The sequence below is a fragment of the Phyllostomus hastatus genome, unplaced genomic scaffold (genome assembly GCF_019186645.2).
Source record: "Phyllostomus hastatus isolate PE091 unplaced genomic scaffold, TTU_PhHast_1.1 phas_contig_34, whole genome shotgun sequence".
NCBI classification, from domain to species: Eukaryota; Metazoa; Chordata; class Mammalia; order Chiroptera; family Phyllostomidae; genus Phyllostomus; species Phyllostomus hastatus.
This window is the reverse complement of record NW_025333857.1, coordinates 14,131,917-14,150,922: the sequence shown is the minus strand read 5'-3', so window position 1 is coordinate 14,150,922 and position 19,006 is coordinate 14,131,917. Positions and strand designations below refer to the sequence as shown.

The 19,006-nt window shown below is 34.6% G+C and overlaps 1 protein-coding gene across 2 annotated transcripts in view; it reads left to right on the top strand.

The window, feature by feature from the left end:
- The window catches only part of CNTLN (centlein), a 294,809-nt gene that overhangs the window by 160,263 nt on the left and 115,540 nt on the right, over positions 1 to 19,006 (top strand). For both annotated transcript variants that reach the window (XM_045840845.1, XM_045840844.1), the window contains exon 13: positions 13,887 to 13,987. In XM_045840845.1, the coding sequence (XP_045696801.1) occupies positions 13,887 to 13,987 (101 nt within the window). The remainder of the gene's footprint in view (positions 1 to 13,886; positions 13,988 to 19,006) is intronic.

Here is a 19,006-nt window from a genome sequence, read left to right as displayed (position 1 = left end):
AGGATACTCATATTTTAGAAAACATATAGTTTGCTTCCTTGATCTTAAAATCTACAGGCTATTATATTCAGCTTGGAAAAGAAAGAACACTCCCCCCTGCCCTTTTTTTTTTTTTTTTGGAAAAAAAGAGAGATCAACATAATTAGCCTCTTTTGCTACTTAACTATTTCTTCATTTAGAGTTAATTTTTGACATTCAGACCATGCAGTTTTTTGAAAGTCTGGATGTCTTTTAGATTACTAGAATTTAGCATGATGTAATTAAATATCATTGAATTACCTTAGCGGAAAATCAAAATCTTATTTTATATACTATACGATAACACATGTAACTTTAAATCACCACTTTTTTGTGTAATTGTAAAATTTGAGGAAATTATCATATATTTAAATGTATACTTTCAATTACCTCTTAGGATGTACTGCACTCTAGTAGTGCTAAATGTTTGGCGCTAGTAATAGTCTCTTACCTTGAAAATTATTTTTATAAATTTGTCTCAGAAACATTTCCTGATAATTTTAATAGCTTTATTGAAATATAATTTACAAACCATATAATTCACTATGTAAAGTGAACAATTCAATAGATGTTAATATATTTAAAGAGTTGTGCATCATTTTAGAAGCTTTTCATTTTAGAAGATTTCATTAGAACCCCCTAAAACTGTAACACAACTTAGCTGTCACCTCCCTAACTCTCCCACCCACCCTTCCCAGCCCTAGGTAACCACTAATTTACTTTCTGTGTCTATAAATTTGCCTATTCTGGACATTTCAGAGAAATGGAATTATACAATATATGTTCCTTTGTGACTAGCTTCTTTCACTTGGCATAATGTTTTCATAAATTTTACTCATATTGTAGTATGTATCAGTACTTTCTCTGATAATCTTTAATGTTCTTTTTGTTTAGATGAATGAAAGTTAATTTTGGACAAAGTGAATTAGGTGAGAAGACCTAACTAGTTTCAAGATCTAATCTCAAGAAAATTTCAAGCAGAGATTAGCTATAAGTAGGGTTATTTGGGGTTTGTTTTATTCATCAATGAAGTATAATGAAAGAAGAAGTAATAAGGCCTTTTTAAGAAAGTGAGGGAACTGTTACAGTCTTTGTTCACTCAGCAGTGTACATACTGCATTACAAGGAGCTCTTTGAATTAAATACTAAGAGTCATTACTAAAAGCGTGGAACTTTTTCTTCCTGAACTCTGTTTAAATTCATTGATGCGATAACCACTTGTATAAGTTTTAACTTAAACATACTGAAGTTTATGTTGATAAACTTTAAAAAATGCTAAATAATGATATAAACTTTAAATCATATACTAACATTTGGTGGGGGGAGGCTTGAGTTATTTTGTGAAAAATGTATTCATTGGGAGTAAAAGGGTGAAAACTGTACTTGAACAATGATTAAAATAAAAAAAATGTATTCACTTAACAAGTGTGTTTGAGCTATTGCTCTGTGACAGGTGCTCTGCTAGGTGAATGAGATGAGAACATCAGTCACATTTTCTGCCCTCAGGGAACTTCCTTGGAAACATGTTTAATTTAAATGTTCTAATGAAATATGATGTTAAAATAAAACTCAAAGTATCATGGTGAAATAAAACATGTGAAACACAAGTCTTGTTTCACTGAAATAAGACTATTGAAATTTGTTTTTATTCATTTTGCTAATGAGGGCAGATTTATTTCCTTTTTAAGAATTTATATAGTACATTGATTTTTTAGCATATCATTTTATAAGCTGTAACTCATGTAGTGTGTGTATAGAAAGATGTAAATAGAATCATACAAAATAATGACCTTTCGTTTTTGGTTTCTTTTACTTTGCATAGGTTTCAGGGCTTATCCATACTGTAGTATGTATTAGTATTTCATTCATTTTTGCACCTGAGTAATATTGTATGTGTATACCACAAGTTATGTATTCATTTATCCATTGATGGGTATTTGGGTTTCTTCCACTTTGGGGGTATTGTCAGTAGTGTAGCTATGAACATTTGTGTACAAGTACTTGTTTTCAATTTTTTGTACAGAATTTCTGGATTATATGATAAGTCTGTGTTTAACTTTTTGAGGAACTGCCAAACTTTTCATAGAGGCTACCATTTTTCTTGGACCGTAAGTTGCACCTGGGTTTTAGAGGAGGAAAATAGGAAAAGAAATTGAAGCAAAAAATGTGGTAAAGTATTTAATAACATAAGTAACATAGTATTTCACCAATGTAAATGTGAACAGAACTCAACAGCAGCATTAACAACCATTATTCCTCCCAAATTAGGGTGTGTGTGTCTTATAGTCCAAAAAGTACGATATCATGTTCCATTCCCACCACCAATCTATGAAGGGAAGACTCCACTTCTTCCGGATCTTTGCTGATACCTGTTATTTTCTTCTTCTTTCTTTCAGTTAAATTATGACCATCTTAATGAGTGTGAAGTGACATCTCATTGTGGTATTATTTGCATATTCTTTTTCTCAGACATTTGTGAATATATTTTTCTGTTCTGTGGGTTGTCTCTTTCTTGTCTAGATAGTATCGTTTGATGCACAAACATTTTTAATTTTGATGAAGTCCAATTTATGTATTATTTCCTTTATTCTTTATGCTTTTGGTGTCACATGTATATGGCTATCACCAAGTACAAGATTATGAAGATTTATACCCACAGTTTCTCCTGTTTTATAGTTTTAACTCATGTTTAGATTTTTAGTTAAATTTTTATATGGTGTAGGGGACCAACTTTATTCTTTTGCTTGCAAATATCCTGTTGTCCCAGACATTATTTTTATAGCTTTGACAAACAGTGTATATGATTACATGTAAAAGTTAATGAGATGATATAAGAAGATGAGAATTTAAATATAACTGTCCTTAAGAAATCAGTCCAACATGTAACAGCACAGGTTATCATAAGCCAAGGGCAAAGAAGACTCTAGATTCTGGGACAATTAACTCTTAATTAAGAGTTGTACAAGTTATCAGTGTCCATTGAAAGGTAATAGATTCTCAGGCTATGTGGCAACTGGCTTTACATCTTACTTACTTTATGATTGAGAATCAGGGACAACATTCATCCAGTGAAATCGGAGCCTTCAAAAGTAAACTCATCTCTTAAGTATTCCTAGGTAAGAGTGGGAAGTTTCAGAACAAGATTAGCACAAAACTTAATTCATTGCTGAGCTAGAGCCATAAAGGCCAGAGCCCCTTATATTCTTTTTTCTATCTCTAAAATACTTCAGAATGTGGTGCAACTTAAGACCTATAGATAGGTTTTAAGAATTCACTCAAGATACTGTTAAAGTACTGGGGCCTAAAGCCAGTAAACCATTTTAGCTAAGTAAATAATATGTTACAAAAATCTCTAAGCAGCTCTCTCCATGGAACACTTCTGTGCTTCCCTACCCTCTTCTTTCCCCAGGGTGTTTCCGTTCATTCTCTCTCTCTCTCTGTGTCTCTCTTTTCCCCCTTGTTTCACCTCCAAGCTGAAGGGCCCTTCTTTTGGTGTAACTTATTTCCTGAACCCATTTCTTCTATGGCTCACTTGTTCTACCTCTGTGACTTTCTAAATACATACATACATACATACATACATATGTCTTTAAACTGTGGAGGTTTGTAATACTAAATCTGCATGTTTTACATAGAGATTTAGTTACATATAACTAAATTTAGTTACATGGATATTAGTTACACATAACAAAATCTGTGTGACCCTTTGTATTATTTGTGCTTTCATTCATTAATTCTAAAAATGCTGGGCACTTGAGGTGGAATATTGAGCAAAACATATGGTTCCAGGCCTCACAGTGCTTTAGTTTATAGGACACCACAAATAATAATCAATAAGCACAAAAATACAGAATTACAAACTTTGATTTATTTGAAGATAAAGCTCTTTTATGCCTTCTATGTTTGTGCTTTCCCTGATTCTTTCCATTTTTTTCACCCTCTTTTTCCTGCCACCCCATGTGGCTAAAGTATACAAATGGTTCATAATTTTGTTTGCTGTATAATCAGTCAAAATTATGGGTCAGACATGGTTTTTGTGGTAAGACATGTATAACATAAAACTTACCATTGTAACCATTTTCAGGTGTAGAGTTCAGTGCTATTAAATATACTCACATTGTTGTACTAACTACCATCATCAGAACATTTCATCTTCTCAAATTGAAACTCTGTACTCATTCAATAATAACTCCCTGTTCCATTTTCCCTCAGCCTTTGTCTCTTTCTCCCTTCTATCTCTATGGATTTCCCTTTTCTAGATACCTTATATAAGTGGAATCTTAACAATATTTTTCTTTTTGCATCTGGCTTATCTCATTTGTCATAATGTTTTCAAGGGTTTTCCATGTTTTAGCATGTCAGATTTTTTTCCTGTTTAAGGTGGAACAATTTTACATTGTATGTATAAACCACATTTTGTTTATTTATTCAATAGATGTGTGGGTTGTTCCCACCTATGTGCTATTACATTTTGTTGCATTTTCATTATGTTTTGCCATATAGTTAACAAGATTGTGGGCTAAGAAAAAACAGTGTTTTGCATCTGTTGGCAGATATTTCATGGAGTAAATAGAAAACAGTAATTCAGAGTTACAATTTCTAACTCTTTGTATTAACTTTTGATGTTTATTGTTTTCATACATTTAAGACCATATACATGTAATATTTATTTTTTGAGGTTATAAGTCTTAGTCTGTTTGGGTTCTTATAACAAAATACCACAGACCAGGTAGCTTATAAACAGTAGAAATTTATTTCTCACAGTTCTGGAGGCTGAAAGGCTGAGATTGGGCTGCCCTCAACCTTTTTCCAGGTCATAGATTTTGTGTCTTATGCTCACATGATGGAAGGGGCAAGGGAGCCCTCTGGGTCCCCTTTATGAGAGCTCCACTTTCATGAGCTAAGCTGCTCCCAAAGGCTCCACCTCCTAATACCAGCATCTTTGGGTTTAGAATTTCAACATGAATTTTAGGGGATGCACACATTGGAATCATAAGCACCATAAATATAGTATTAATTTAATTGCAGCCCTAATTTGTTTTCATACATTTGAGGCAACATTTATATATTAAAAATATAAATATACATAAAATATGCATGTTTTAAATTACTTAAAGAATAACATAGTATTTACTTAAAGAATTATACAGTAAATTGTAAGTATTTAGTGAGCAATCCTTTGATTTTTCTAAAAGTGTTATCAACGTTACTTTCTGTAAGTATATTTGTCATACTAACTCAGTCTGTCTTAAAACATTTTTTCTCTATGGAAGATATCAATAACATTGAGTTTGAACATCTGATTTGAGTTCTAAAGATTATATATAAATATCAAATTTTATTTTGAATGGTTTAGGTAACTAATACAAAGTGTTTAGTTATTCTAAAAACTACTTCAGGCTTTAGGATAGTATGTTTTCAATGTAGGTCAGTTGCTTTTAAGGATCCATAAGAAATAAATGGTATCATATATCATCAATATAGGAATGTTATAGGTAAAATTATTTTCAGATGTCAAAGGACATTTAATTTGGTAATATTTTTTCTCAATATTAGCAATTCCATTTAGGTAATATAAAACCCTTGAGAGAAAAATTTCATCCTGAGATAGATTATTAGGATGTTTTTAAATAAGTAAACTAGGATGATGAATAAGGATGTTCATTTTAGGGGAGCTTTGTCTGCAGAGCCCCCTGTCCGCCATGGATGAGAATAAGTCTACCAAGACATGATCTGCTTGGGGAGGAAAGGTGGCAGATCTCTCAGAGGAGAAGGATCATGAGCCTGTTCCTCAGTGGGCTTTTATTGGGTTCGTTTACACAGGAATACAGATAAAGCTCATTAATCATTGCCAGGCAATAAGGATCAAACAATAGATAACAAAGAACTCTGATGGCCCATTTTGAGTCAGGGTCAGATAGCTAAAGAGCTGTAAAACTTTGAGGAAGAAACTTACTTCTTGTTTGGACCCTTATCATTTAATTGAGAGCATTCTAAACAAAGCAGGTTTCACAGGATTTTACATATTTTTTCTTAGGCCTAATCGCCTGGGGAACCTGCTCTTTCCAGCACAGGGCTGTACCACCATCTGTCATTGTTTCAGGCTTAGGTGGAGCAAGGGAAGTAAGGCAGCCAAGAGATTAGGAGATTTTCTCACAGACAATGAGGACTCAGGCTATGTCAAAGCTGAGGGGTGAGGGGTGAGGGTCGATCGCCCCCTTTTGCTGTAGCCCCCAAAGTCCTTTCTTGGGGGTCTCCCACGTGATCGTGCCTGTCTTAGATTGTTGCCCCCTTGGGGAATCTTACCCATCATTGGCTAACCGACCAAGCATTGGGGGCTAGTTATGGATGAAGTAAAAGGAACAGAAGTGGCACTCCTGCCAGGGAGATAAGCTTTTGTCTCCTTGCTGGCTTATGGTCCAAGGTCATTCTCTCAGCCTTAGCCTTAGTGGGGGTTACAGCTTCTGATATCAGGCAGAGCAGTTCCCAACAGTTCATTGTTGTATTTTTGTAATAGTTAAGAATTAGCAACAACCTAAATGTCCACTAGTAGCTAATATGGGCACACTGTGGTTTATTAATAGAATGTGATGCTATATGGCATTTAACATGAATAAATTGGATCTATTTTTATTCAAATGGAAATGCTTCAAAAGCAAAAGTTGAGTTAAAAGAAGAAAGTTGAATAATAGTATATAAGCTATGATATATCCTAAAAAAATTATAGTACTTTTAACCATAGAATAGTACTATACTTTTGTGGATATGGATCTATGTGTGCATACATATGTAAACATATATATCCACAAAAATATAATTCTATATAATGATATACACATACATATATAGTATTAAAACATGAAACAAAAATATATACACCAAATAAAGATATTGATAATTTCTAAGGAGGGAAGAAAAGGTACTATATTTTGGGGGGTAGTACTATTTGCAGATCATTTTATCTTCTCACAAAAATAAAAGCTGTGAATTAAACATGGCATAATGTTAGTGTTTTTAAATCCAGATGGTTGGTACATTAATGTTGGTTATATTATTCTCCATACATTTTTAATGTTTGAAATATTTTTTGTTTTTTTAAGTTTATAATCAAGGACCCAGTAATTATACTTTTAGTTAAAGTCACTGAAACAATCTTGCGTATAGGAACATATATAAGGATGTTCACTATAACATTGTTTATAATTATGAAAAATTGGACACAACCAAAATATTGGATGATATAACTATATAGCTAAAAGTCCCAGGAACTTCAGTTTTTAAAACCATTCTATATATGCTGCAGACCTAAATTAGGTAAAGATTAGGGAAAGATTAGGTAGTTTAGCTTTTGAAGGGAAACATAAAAGAACATCTTTTTTTTTTAATTTATTTATTTTTAGAGAGAGGGGAAGGGAGGGAGAAAGAGAGAGAGAAACATCAATATGTGGTTGCCTCTCACGTGATCCCCACTGGAGACCTGGCCTGCAACCCAGGCATGTGCCTGGACTGAGAATTAACTGGCGACCCTTTGGTTTGCAGCCCATGCTCAATCCACTGAGCTACACCAGCCAGGGCAGAACATCTTTTTGACTTTGTAGTAGACAAAGGTTTCTTCAACCAGATTTAAAAACAATTAAATATAAACTAAAAATGGATAAACTGGATTATGTTAATATGAAGAACTTATTGTCTTCTTTGAAAGATACTAATTAATGAATTAAAAGGCAACTTATGGAGTGAAAAGAGATATTTGCAGTATGCACAAGGTCTGTCTGGAAGAAGTCCAGCCATTGTTAATATAATGAGAATGGTTTGCATGACTTCAGTATAACCCAGCAGCCAAGGATAGTGGACTGGAATGTGTGTACATGAACAATGGCAACTTCATTGTACTAGTCAGTAGGGGCGGTTAGACTCAGTTGAGTGAGCATGGTGATCGCATTCAAAATGACAGAGCGAGTAGAGCAAGGGATCTGCATCAAATTTTGCATTAAGCTTTAACATTCCTTCACAGAAATTGTTTGGATGCTTCAGGAGGCCACAGGTATAGGCAACTGGTGATTGGCAGCTTTATCTCGGCAATGCACCCACTAATGTAACATATCTTATGCAGAGTTTTTTGGTGAAACAGCAAATCACCCAGGTGACTCAGCACCCCTACAGCCCAGATCTGGCATCCTGTGACTTCTCTTTCCCGAAACTAAAATCACCTTTGAAAGGGAAGAGATTTCAGACTGTCAATAAGATTCAGCAAATAAAATGGGACTGCTGCCTACTTCGCAAGGTGCCTACTTCGTGGGGACTGAAGTATCATTGTCCTATGTAGAATGTTTCTTGTATCTTCTTCAGTAAATGTCTCTGTTTTTCATATTATGTACTTTCTGGATGGACCTTATATGTCCATCAAAGGACTAGTATCCAGAATATATGAAGAATTCCTATGAATAAATAAAGGGACAATCTATTCAACACAAATATGAGCAAAACAGTGCATCCAGATGGTCAAAGCACATATGAAAATGTGCTCAGATTGATTAGTCTTGTTTCTCTCTTTTTTTAATTTGAAGCTTATATCATTGTAGATCTTTCCTCTTTTCTAATATAAGCATATACTATAGATGTCCATATAAGCACTGTTCTAGCAAATTTTGAAATGTTGTGTTTCAATATTTTGCAAGTTCAAAATATTTTCTAATTCCTTGTGGAGACTTCATTGAAAGAAAAAGTATTTAAAAGTAGATTCTGTAATTTCACACATTTGGGAATTTTTCCAGAGATCCTTCTGGTTTTGATTTTTAACTTAATTATATTGTGGTCACAGAAGATACTTTGCATGATTTAGAACTCAAAATTTTATTGACAATTGTTTTGTGGTCCAGCATCTAGTTTTACTTTGGTAAAAATGCCATGGCACTTGAAAAGAATATGTATCTTGCTGTTATTGGGTGAAATGTTTTATAAATGCCTATTAGGTCAAGAGTTTTCATAGTACTTTTCAAATATTCCATACCCTTACTGATTTCCACCCACTTTTTTATTGACTACTGAAAGAGGTGTGTTAAAAAAAAAAAACAACTCAGTTTGAACATTGTCAGGTTTTTTTTAAACACCTCATTAACCCAGGTTTAGGTTTTCCTTTACCTGATGCTTGCTTATCCCTACAAATTAGAATGACCCTGTGGAATTCTTTGTTGAATGTCCTTTGTATTCAACAGATTCTCCTCTGTAGTTGGTCAGAATTCAAATGTCTCCCAGTGCTGTGTGAGCTCCAGTTTACTTAGTAGTGCTGGTTGTTCTCTGCCTGCTTTATTTAGCATATACATATTATGCATATACAATAAAATATTAGCCACAGACTCAAAAGAATTCCTAGGCAGATTTCTGTAAGTTTTTCTTTTTGTAGCTTCCTCTTCTCTGGGTACTGTGCTTCACAAATTGTAGCCACTTCAGCCTTCCCAAACCCTAATCTCCTCTCAACTCAGTGAGGATCCTTTCTCTCTGCATCATGGTATGGCAACTGTCTCATGGCAGAAGTCTCACTGTCATTTTAAGGTTTTTCTTGTTACTGGAACCCCCATTTTTTTCTTGAGTCTTCCTGCTTAAGTGCACTGGCTTAAAGAAATGCACAGATGAGAGTTTACAATAGAGAAAGAAAAGATAGTTTAATATATATATTTTTAATTTTTTATTTATTTATTTTTAGAGAGGGAAGGGAGGGAGAAAGAGAGAGAGAGAGAAACATCAATGTGCGGTTCCTGGGGGTCATGGCCTGCAACCCAGGCATGTACCCTGACTGGGAATTGAACCTGTGACGCTTTGGTTCACAGCCCGCACTCAATCCATTGAGCTATGCCAGCCAGGGCTTAAATAGTTTAATATTTAATTAGTCAACTGAGATGGAGAGTGAGTGTTCTAACCAAACAGACTCCCCAGATGGCATGTATATTACACATTATATAGGGCAAAATCACAAGACACTCTGGGTTAGGTATGTGTGATAAATCATTTCTTCAGGTCTTTTCCAGCATCACTCTGTCCAGCATCACATCTCAGCATCATTGTGCTGGGGAAATAGCATTATTTCACAGTATTAAAGGAAATGCATTCCAAGGATATAAGCATAGGAGGATGAGATGTGGTGGCAAGATTTATTAGAGTGAAAACAAAGGACTGCCCCCAGGTGCCCAATGTCTCATTCACAACCAGGTGATTCAGCTGTGGAAGAAGTCTAGCCTCTGGGGCTGCACCAAGCCCAGGAGGAGGGCCACAACCCAGAGCTGCCATGTCATTAGCCTGCCATCTGAGGCTGTAGTAGTCCAGCACAGTCTCTGTTCCTGTCCAGCCTGCTTTTGATGATGAGCTCAGCCCCTGTGGCTGCTACTGAGAGAGAATGCAGGAATGCCCCTTGGGCCTTTGTTAAGCTTTGATTATATTGTTTTGGGCTTGGGAGAGAGTCAGCTTTCTTTCAAACTATCCAATCTCTTTTCTAATTCTTAAGGGGCTTGTGCAGGGCTCACCCCCATCCAGTCCCTTTCCTGGATCTTCTAGAGTTCCTTGCCCTCATCTTAGCTGATATTTTCTTGGCGATTTTGGCTCCTAGTGTGCATTCCTCAAAGTTCTACTTTGTCATTTGGCTTTTACTGCACATGCACTTATTGGAAGGAGCTCCCCCTGCACCATCGTGGCTTCTACTGCTCATGTGCCCAGCAAAGGAGTTTCCCCCTTGCTGGTTCTTACTCTCCATATCCCTAGTCTGTGGGAATGGATGGGTTGTTCCCCAAAGAGTTTGGAAAGCTTGTCTTGTGCAGGCTCCTGCCTACTCAGGGATTAAGTCCCTTTGGCAGAGGATGTAGCTGTCTCCTGGGGTGAAGCTGTAGCTTCCTAGTTAATCCAGTTTAATTAGATGCCTGGCTCCATTTTCTTTTGTTAATACCTAACTAGCTACCCATGCTAACACAGCCTCATGGGGAAGTAGCCAGGGGGTCATTACACCTTAGGGTTTAGGAAATTAAACATAACTTAGGTCAAGATGCTAATTTTAGCCTTCCAGAGGTCTGGACCAAGTGGCCATTAGTCTGGTCTCAGCTTACTCTCTTCTACTGCCTCAGGGATTGCTTATTATCTGGGCAAAAGACTAAGTGTGGGTGGAGGGGGATACTGTAATTTCTAGAGCTAGGATTTAAAATCAAATTTAATCACTCATAAGGATTCTGAATTTCACTCTTTGTTGATTTCATACCTCTAACACATCATAGTTTTCTGCTGCCTTTTGTCCAGTGTCTAAATAGTCATTTTATATCATTTGTCCAGTAAGAAGTAGATTCTGAATTGTGGTTCTTGCACCAAACTTGGAATAAATTTGAAACACCAGATTAAGTGGGTAGCCAGTGGAGAGACAATACTCCTGTAGCTCAGGAGTACCTGGGCACTGCCTCTGGGAGCCCCTCATTCAAACACACAGTTAGATGTGGTTTGTTGGAGGTTAGTTTGATTCGAGAACAAGATGGCCCCTAGTGTTTATAAATACGTTCTATCTGAAGTAGGGATTGTGTAAGTTCTTCCTAAAAGAGCACAAGCTGTAAATATAAAATACCTCTAGAGAAGCAAGAAATAATGTTTCCAACAATGGTAGCCTGTGTTCTGCTGGGTTAGTGATCTGAGAGCCAAGGAAAACTAAATTGAGATGAGCTATATCTGCTTTTTCTTTATGAGGCTATCTTGCTTCAGTTTGTTCCATGTTCTTAAATCTGAACTTGATTTGATTACAATTTATTTATTTCTATTTTTGACCTCTTCGGATTTGAAAATTTTATATTTGTTTTTCATTCTTTAAATGCTTTTTCTTGAAATTACAACATACACCATTTATTTGGCAAAGTCTAAAGTTCATCAGTACCTCTATCCTAGTACCTCAATGGAAGGATTTTAAACTGCTTTAAGTCTGACCCTTTCCTTGTTCTTCTATCATTTTGTTGTTCAGAACTTCAGTTGTACCTTAGTTCATCTTTACCTTCAGTTCACTATTATGATTGCTTCAAATAGTAATGTTTTTTAGTTCCATGTATGCATTTACAAATATTTTGCATCATTATTTCCTATTTTGTATGATTTGTTGCATTTATTTTCTTTCTTTGTAATATATACTTTTAATAGTTCTTATTTTATCTGTGATACATAAATAATAAACCTTAAAACATAGAAAATATTACTTATTTTTCTTCTGGCTTTTCTTGTTTCTGAGAAGTCTACTGTCATTCCAAAATTTTCAATTGTTAATTGATGTTGCTTTGTGATTCAGTGGATTTTAAAATTGTCTTTTTATTTGGTGTCCCACAGTTTCACTATGTTTCTAAGTAGTTTTATTTATTCTGTTTTCAATTTTTGATACTTTCTCAATCTGTTAATTCATACTTACTTTTCCTCAGTTCTCAATCTTCACTTGTATTTTGAATATTGTCTCCCTATCCCCACATTATCTCAGTTCTGCCCTTGAATAATTTCTATTAGGTGCTTTCTGGACTTCTCATTCCAACACACTTTATATATTGTTACTCTTTTCCTTTTTTTGTTTCTTTGTGTGGTCTCTGATTTTTACCAATTTTCATTAGCTTTGTCTGTGCGCTATTTAATACATCCACTGTGTTTTAAATTTCAATTATTATGTTATTATGATTAATTTTAGTTTTATTTAACATTCTATATCTATTATTTGGTTCTTTTTAATTTTTCTTCTTTTGTTTTATTAATCCCTGTTCATTTTAATATATGTTTGTTACCTCTTTTTTGATGTTTAAAAATTGTTAATTTTAATAAAAATCATTTTTAATTGTTCTGTTATCTCTATTTCCTTGTTGTTCATTCTTTTAGGAGTGGTAATATGTAAGCTGTCATTCATGACTTTGAACATATATATATATGTTCAAAAAGAATTATATATATATTTAAATACATATATATTAAATACATATACATTTGAATACATATATATGTTCAAAAAGAATAATATATATATATTATTCTTATCTTCAAACTTCACTTCTTTGAGGAGTATTTTCTCTGGTGGTTTCTCCTATCCTCTCTTTCAGCTTGTGGAAACCTCTCTGAATTAGATGATTGTGTCTGCCTGAATGTTCCAATGTACACTGGCCATAAACCAGTTTATACATTGTTATTGATTTGTTATGTCTCTGCAAATATATATGGTTTAATTTTGAAACCAGCAATATATGGTTAGGATTCTGATCTCAGATAGTTGACTCTATCCTGTCCTCAGACTGGGGCAGGAAACCTCTTTTAATAGAACTTGAACCAGATAAGCTCTGATATCCAGGTTTTCATGCAGCAATATTTTGTCTCTCAGGTTTCTGAAGTTAGCCCAGTTTTCTGTCTCAGTCATAAAGTGCCTTAGGCATAAACTTTCATCCCAACTTGGGTCATTAGGTCCTCAGGGGCAGTACTTGATCCAGGTAGCTTACTGCAGTATCTTAATTCTGTTTTACTAGTAAGGAGTCTTTGTGTTGGCATCTAGAGATTTGCTATCTTTGCTTTCAGTGATATATGTTAACATTTTTATTATTGTTTTACGTAGCATACCTGTGTGTTAGAAGGTGGTCAGGTAACTCATACATGATTTTTAAAAATCATATAGTCTGTGTTTTAAGTATTTAACATATTTATTTAGATAAAGTTAAACATCATTTAAAATTTTTAATTTCCAAGTCCTCATTAAAATTCAGTTTTAATTTCTAGGATTTGTTACTGTTAATGTATTTTTGCTTTTATTTTACTGTTGTATAATTCATATGTTTTTAAATCTGCTGTCTTTGTGACATTATTTCTTTAATTATTTATCATGTTAATTTTCATAGGATGAATCTTCAGGAAGAATTGGATAAACTTAAAGTGCGTGCATCTATTGACAAAGCAACAATACAAGAATTGAATACATGGATAGCAGAGAAGAAAGAAGGTAAATTTTTTTGTGAGAATAAATATTGAATATATGCATTTTTGAATTATCTAGTTCTTGATGTTTTATTTTTAGTTTCTCCTAAAAATCTTACATTTTCCCCCTCTTTCTACTTCTTTACTCATTGATATCTCATTAACATTTTCACTTGTCATGAGAATATTAAATAGGACACCTGAAAGTCAGTCATCTTTAAGAATTCAAGTGAGATGTTTTATAAGGAGGAAACATAATGTTTTATAATTCATTGATAAAGTTTTACTAATTATGTATTGTTTAAAGTTTTATAGATAATATAGTTACTGTACTCAATATCAGTTATGCATTTATGTGTATAATTGTTTAGTTCTCATCAGTTGTTCTGAAATCAAAATTTTAGAGTTAGAATGAAACTTGGGGATCTGCAGTTCTGCAACCAGCCTGCCTAATAGTGTAAAAGTGTTCAGTAAGAAGGAATATATCCATTCCAATTGCAAATTTATTCCTTTAATAAAATCAAGATAACTATATTTATTGTAAGACTTGAATCCATACTTTTGTAATGGATTTATACTTATTAAAAAATGTAAGTAATATTGGGGACAGAATTTAACCTTGTTACAGCTTAATTGTTAAGGTGTTGTCAATTTATACTTAACAATTAACTTAGTAATTTATACTTAATAATTAAATTTTTCCTGTACCACTTATCTGGCTATTGTCCCAGTTAAAATTGTTGTTCCAATTGTTCTTGCATAGGTCACTGGTGATTTGTCAAGGCCAATATTTGAACCCCTTTATTTTACACTGTTGATTTATATTATATTTCAAGCTTACTCTTTCATTAGTTTCTGAAACATTGGTTTTTCTGTTTTACCTTCTACTTTCCTGTATATTCCCAGTCTTCCAAGAATGGAAATGAAAAGAATGGAACTTCTTTATATTTTTTTCTTAACTGTTGGTGTTCTTTATTACTTTAACCTTGGTTTACTTCCTAAAAATAATATGTTGTTTTTGGAAAAAATATTTAAAAACATTTAAGTAATAAGAAAGAATAAAAAGAAGAAAACAAAGAAAAAACTTATTCACAAACACTTAAGTATCAGAATTTCAGTATTAAATAATTATAAAAAATATCTTCATACTAATATAGAAAGAAGCCTAGATAGAGAAATTGTGAAAAACACCAATTGTAATATGTGCTCTTTTTTAAAAAAGGTATTTACATATTTTTATTGGAACCAACCAAATAAAAAGAAACAGATGTATAAGTAAAGGAACTTTTGTTGAACTTTAGTTAAATGACTTGGTACTTCAAGAGATATTAATTTTTGCTATGTATAATGTGTACTTTTTTACCCAAATTTTTGAGAGAAAAATATTCTCATTATACACGGGTAATACTAGTTCTGTATCTCTACAGATGTTTTTAATTCTTTTCTTTATGCTTATGTATTAAAAGTGTAACTCTAGAAAGCAATAATGATATCTGTATGCAAAAAATTACCCTGGAATATGATAATCGGTTTTGTTTCTAAATATAAGTAAATTAAAAATTGAATTAAAAAATTAAAATGAAAGATTTTTTCCCTGAAAGTCTGGGCCAAAAACGTGGGTGCACATTATACACTGCAAAATACAGTATCTCTTTTCTGAGCTCGTATTTTATTAAACTAAGGGTTTTGTTAGTTTCTCTGTTTACTTTACCTGTTTTCTTCCAGACTGGATTTTAAATCTGTGTTTTGTTAAATGTTCGTATCAGTCCATCTAATAGAGATTGTTCTCCTGGTCTGGAAAGGGTGATCCCAGGGATTCAAATTGTTTAGTCTGTAGTCTTTTAGAGCACATTTCATGAGTTTTCCCTCTCTTGGGGATTACTACCTTGTATTGTCTTATGCCCAATGTCTGAAAACCATTTTTATATAATATATTTTGTCTAGTTTTTAATTATAACATGTAGAAGGGTAAACCTGGTGCCTCTAGCTTACTTTTATTATGATTGAACATGTTTTACCTGGATTAAAATTCCAAATCTATATGACTAGAAAGTATCAGATGTATATTTCCATGTACCAGATGTATATTTCTTATTTCCTACTACTTGTTTTTCCCTGGCTGCAAGATATCAAAAGTTAAGCACATTTAAAAAACAACTCATTGCCTTACCTCTCAAATCATTTCTACCTTCTCTAGACCTTTCATATGAACACCTTAAGCCCTTCCCACACCAAATTTCTCTTTACTGAAAATTGCAACTCATATTGTAGTGAATCTTTAATATAATCCCACATAATCTCTACTAGGAGCTCAATTGAGCTGGAGAGAGCTGAGCTGCCAGGTGTCCAAGTAGCTGATTTAAGGTAATAGACAAAAATAAAAGTAACTATCAAGCATTTAATCACGTATTCTATATGGAAGAGGCAAAAGTGGAGAAAACATGAACTCCCCCTGTTCGACCTCCCCCCTGGGAACTGCACTCCAGTTGAGGACCAGTTGGATTAGCACAGACATAGGGGTTATCACACTGCCAAAAGAGCCCTGAACAAAAGTCTGCTGCATTTCTGTTGGCCTGGGTTTTGGATGAGGGAAGAGAGGGAGGACCTGGAGAGGAAAAGTGCTGAGTACTGAGTCCAAATGCAAAAAAAGCGTCCTCAAAGCTACCCTCACCCCAGAACAAACAAACAACAAGATCATAGGAGGAGAAGTGCAGAGACTGGAAACCTATTGTGGTCATGTTTGAGTAATAAAGAAGGATAAAAGGAAAACTCTCGGGGACTCTTTATCTGAAGTTCATATGTTATCATGATCATAGGCATTGGAGATCATCTGAAGCACTGAGTCAACATGAAAGGTTTGGCAGGCAACTGTCAGTATTCCTGGTTAGGACATCTTGGGAAAACTGTCTCATCAGAATTCATCTACTTCAAGATCAGGGAAATCTATCATCTGTTCGTCAGATGGTGTGTGGGTCTGGTCAGGATTAGGTGCTTTCTTTAAATGTGTCACGTGAATTCAGGTATCTATTCCCTGGAGTTTGGTTACAAAGGTTGGTTAGCAGTAACTGATAGGGGCTTTTCCAGCAAGGCTGAAGAGGATCTTTCTGGAGGTGTCTTTTCCAGTAGACGATGAAATCTCCAGGTTGGAAAGTGCACTGCTTAAGATCTTCATCTTCCTGGATTGCTCGGTGAAAAGATGGCTCTGCCAACCAGAACATGGTTTGATAGAAGATATTAGACTTTTATTATATTGAATTGTATCTCTTTTCATCTGCTGTAGATCAAAAGAGGCAAGGACCAGGTGTATAGGGTGCCCTGTGATTATCTTAAAAGTAAAGAGTTTATGAATTGGAAAGGGGGTGGATCTGAGATTTTCAAGGACCAATAGCAATGCTTTTAGTGAAGGTATTTGGAGAGCCTCTACAGAATTTGCCAACTGAGTCAAATTATACTGTTAGTGCTTTTAACTCAACCTGCAGATTGAGAGTGGTAAGAGAGTATAAGTGTTGTAAAACTGGCCAAATAGTACAGACTTGTCGAAACATCTGATATATGAAATGGGTTCTCCAATTACTGTAGAGTTCAAGAGGGAATCTGCAGGTAGAGATGAACTTTTCCAAAGGGATGTTAGCCACAGAAGAGGCAGTAACCTGTGTACAAGGGAAAACTTCAGTCCTCTGAGGAAGCATACAGACCATGACTAAAACACATTTATATTCATGAGACAGGGGAAGCTATATGAAATCCATTTGCCAGCCCTCAAATGGTCCATTAGGCAATCTAAAATGTCTGGGAGCAGTGTGAACAGGCTTCAGTGGGTTGTACTTTGGACAAGCAGGACAAGTGAGGTAAATGTATTTTGCGGCCTTATTAATATTTCCCCACCAATATTGATTCATGAAGGCTATCATTTTGTCAGTGGACTAATGGTTTACTTCATATATAGTAGTTAGAAGTGGGAATTTTAATCTTTGGTGGGGTTGGGTTTTTATTTGGCCTGAACTAGAGCTTTCTCTTTTTATCAAATCAACAATTGTTGGATTTCCAATCTTATTTTTCCTTCTCTGAGGCAAATTTTTGGGCTTCTATAGCTGGTTTTTCTAATTTATCATTTGGGAAAATGCCCCTTTGGACAATGACAACGGCTTAAATGCTGTCAGTTCCTTTAAAAGGCAGCATTTCTTGTGAAGGTGTCAGCAAGGTGGTTTCCCTTTGCTTCCAGAGAGTCAAGTTTAGAATACCTTGGGATCTTAATAAGAGCTAAATCGTCAAGTAAACATAGCATTCAGTAATTCCTGAACATATGGGCCATTTTTACATTTTATTTCTGCTGGAAGTAAGGAAGCTACATTCTTTCCACAACATTCTAAAATCATGAACTACTACTCCAAAAATGTGTCTTTTATTAGTATTAAGTGTGAGCACTTATAATAAGGCTTTTTAGAACTGGGTTGTGGTAGCCAAAGGCAACCTGCCTTTGTAAACTTAGGTTACATCAAAGTGTGTTAATATTGCATACCCAGCACAATATTTACATTTTCACTTTTTAATAAGAACTATCAGTGACTTATTAAATAAGAACTAAGGGGTGGGGAGTACTGGAGGGTTAGGGGTTGAAGGGCAGAAGAGGGATAAAGGGGGAAAATTGGGAAAACTATAATAGCATAATCAGTAAAATATACCAAAAAAAGAATTATCAGTGAACCATGAGAAGTCGATGTTACTCAAAGTAGTTTCCTATAGATCACAAGTGGCAAACACAAGGCCTACAGGCTGAATCTAGCCCTCCACCTTGTTTCTACCTGGCGGCAGCACCAAACTTTTGCATAACTGTTAAGGAGTAGTTACCTTTATATGGTCCTAAAATTACATTTGGCCCTTTGAAGGCAATCTCGAGGCTGATGTGGCCCCAGGTGAAAATGAGGTTGACACCCCTGCTGTAATCACCACTAGTGGTCAGGAGGTGACCCATCAGGGTAAAGCAGTTGTGCAGTGCATTGTTGGTAATAGAGGTGAGAAGGGCAGCAGAGTTAAAGTTATAAAA